We start from the raw sequence: 3,104 nt of genomic DNA, 5'->3' as shown, positions 1-3,104 counted from the left end.
GCTCTGCCCAAGAGTGGTTTTCAAAATTATGCTTGGTAATTAGTCCAAGTTTGCTCATGGTGTATGTAGGTATGTAAACCCTAAATTTTGCTGATTGTGTGTTTTTTTTTAAATCTTAAAATTACAAACTGTCAAATCATTTCTTTTTCACAAAGCCATTCATTCTTACTCAACTACAAATCATCGAACAGTATATCTGTTAAGCAAAAGCAAGTAAAGTAAAGGCCTAATAGGACTGCAAAAACCAATATTCACGAATAGAGCTAAGGAGATGGATGACCTTACAAAACAGAGCAAGCATTATTTGTTTATAAACTAAAAGCAATATATTTTAGCTGAAACTAAAAAAACAAGTATAATTCATATATCAAAGCATAAACCCACAAGATTCAGTACATAATCTCGACATCTATCCTCTTATTGTGATCAGCATCAGACAAATACTGCCAAGACTCCTGAAACATCTAAAACGCTTATTCATAGAAGCCTGCTAAGGTCTAGGCTTGTACATTACTTCATGATTTCACCTGCACCCACAAAAAAAAAAAAAAAAAAGTTAGATAATTGATTCACAGAAAATAAGGGGGCAATTTTTAGAATATTCTTCTAAGTAGTACGTTCTTTTGTTAATCATTTGCGAATGATTTAAACTAAATGGTGGGACAAGTGCAATTTCAATGTGCTATGTGCTCGTAATGATTTGGAGTTTAGGTAAAATCACATACATACTCAAATTCAGAGTTTTTGAGTTTAAGCCAAGGTTTTTCATTGGTTAATTCTTTTTAACACATTATAACAGCAAGAAAAACTGGGAACAGGGTCTAAATTTGCAAAGGGCTCTAAGAATGGCATTGTTCTTAAATGTGGTTAGGTGCCAAACTTGTTATACTCAAATGCAATGCCAAAAATACTACTTACAGACAATTGTGTGTCATACAAAGTTTCTATGCCTTTATAATTAAGTCAAAAGTTAAAATAATAGTTAAAATTAAATTTATTATTTTCTAAAAAGTTCAAACTAAAAATTTGGAGATAATTGATAATTTATAATAGTATCAAACCTTTAACTTCACTTAATAAAGTTAAGAATCTTATTTTTTAGGTTACTCATTAAATTTTTGGAACAAGTAGTAGTTTATCTTTGAAAAAAGAGAAATTTACATGGCTCGAAGTTGGCGGTGCACTTTTCAGGGAGCAGCATGGCCATGTTCCGGTCCACACCAGATATCGGAGGTCCATTCACAAGCACACACAAGCAAGGCTGGCCTAAAGCTTTAATGGCACTGCAGCAGCCCTCAGTTGGTGGGATAGGGCTAAAAGGAGAAACTGATGCCCTGCAAGGTATCAGCTGAACAAGTGCTGAGAAGAAAGTGCTACCACAAGGGGTAGCTTGGCCTTGCCACACCAATGTTGTCATGACCAACATAAACACCAACAATGGCGAAAACTTGGAACCGAAAGGCTTCATGTTTGAACTGAGATTATCTCCCTTATTATGTGCAAAATAATGGTCTGCAAAGGGTTCGATTTATATAGGAAATAAGGCTCATGCCATGTTGCATTTCTTTCCTAACACAGTATCACACTGGCCATCACACTTTTATGCACAACTATGCTATTGATCTGTATTCTATCTAGAAAAAACTGAAAAGAATGCGATTTGTGTTGCTGATGAAACAGTTAATAAACTCAAAAATCATGATCCATAGCACATGCAAAACTTGTTTTAACATTTACTACACGCTTTAATGAATATCTATTTTCATTATTGTTCTAGTTTAGAGTTTGATGAGGTCGTGTAAATGGATTAATCAATCACATTCATACGATTAATCAAGTCACATTGTAAGAGACGCAGCACAAAACGCAGCAGTGGAATATAGTACAGGGGCACTGACATTGGTTGTGATGGGCCAAGACAACACCGTTACGTCACAGAGAATTGATTACGTAGTTTTGCTGCAACTTTTGCATGGATTTCATCATCTACTTTTCTTTTCGTATATAATCACCTAATTAACTAACAGAAGGAAACTTTTTGCTTTATAAAAATATCATTGTATTTTGGACAAAAATAAACCCTAACTTGATTACCATTTTTCTCTATCGGTGAAAAAGTAATGTTAGGGATACTAAGTATTACTACAAATTTTACTAATATAAATATTCTTTTTCTTTTTCTTTTTTCTTTTTTATAAGACTAACATAAATATTCTATTCCACTTTAAGTAATTCATATTTTCACTGTGTGCTCTGGTCTCCACTAATCTTAGCTCCCCACACAGTCTCTTTTATTTCCTTATAAAGGAATTTTTTTTTTTTTTTTTTTAAACCACATAGCATATTTCAGTTTGTGGAGTAAAAATGGGAACACTAAAAGCGGACATAGAATTGTCATTCCAAATTTTGCTTCATAAAATTTACTAATTGATGTATCATTAATCACATTAAAAAGTATTTAAATATTTATTTATTATGTTGTTTAACACCAATTACATTCATTAATAACTTTAGCATTTTCCTTATAAAGATTACTTATTTCAATAATTTGTTTAAGGGTAAACTACGTATTTGGTACCCATCTTATACATTATATTTCAATTTGATCTCTAACCTTTCAATTGTATCAATTTGATCTCTAACCTTTTAGTACTGTATCAATTTAGTCTCTGTCGTTATCTTTTAGATGAAAATTGATGATGTGTCTAATGGCCAAAACAAAAAATTTGCTTCGATTGATGTGACAATGAGCTTAAATTTTATTTTGGTTGTTTATTATGTTAGCAATTTTCATCTAAGATATAACAGCAATGACTAAATTGACACAAAATTGAAAGGTTGTGGACCAAATTGACACAATTGAAAGGTTAAGGACTAAATTGAAATATGGTGTAAAAGTTAGAGAACAAATATGTATTTTACCCTTTGTTTAATAAGTGTCAAATATATCATAAATTTTGAGCAAGAAAATAGGGCGAAGGGTACGACATTTGATGATTGATTTATCTCCTTTCTCTTAACAAACAAACTAAAAAATAAAAAAATAAAAAAATAAAAATAAAAAACTAAAATCTCATTGATTAAAGTAATATGATATTAAGAGA

At 31.3% G+C, this 3,104-nt stretch overlaps 1 protein-coding gene across 1 annotated transcript; it reads right to left on the bottom strand.

Moving 5' to 3' along the window:
* Nucleotides 1-281: 281 nt before the first annotated feature.
* On the bottom strand, nt 282-1,548 carry LOC115987384 (protein LIM1). Its single transcript, XM_031110910.1, has 2 exons — nt 1,162-1,548; nt 282-527 (listed from the first exon to the last, which is right to left on the bottom strand). The coding sequence occupies exons 1-2, from the start codon at nt 1,466-1,468 to the stop codon at nt 511-513; spliced, it is 324 nt and encodes a 107-aa protein (XP_030966770.1). The 5' UTR covers nt 1,469-1,548; the 3' UTR covers nt 282-510.
* Nucleotides 1,549-3,104: the final 1,556 nt, after the last annotated feature.

Source organism: Quercus lobata, chromosome 4 (assembly GCF_001633185.2).
Source record: "Quercus lobata isolate SW786 chromosome 4, ValleyOak3.0 Primary Assembly, whole genome shotgun sequence".
Taxonomy (NCBI): domain Eukaryota; kingdom Viridiplantae; phylum Streptophyta; class Magnoliopsida; order Fagales; family Fagaceae; genus Quercus; species Quercus lobata.
This window is presented reverse-complemented; position numbering and strand designations above follow the sequence as displayed.

Excerpts from the sequence above, each read along its gene's own strand:
- LOC115987384 (XM_031110910.1), bottom strand. The coding sequence starts at position 1,468 with ATGAAGCCTTTCGGTTCCAAGTTTTCGCCATTGTTGGTGTTTATGTTG.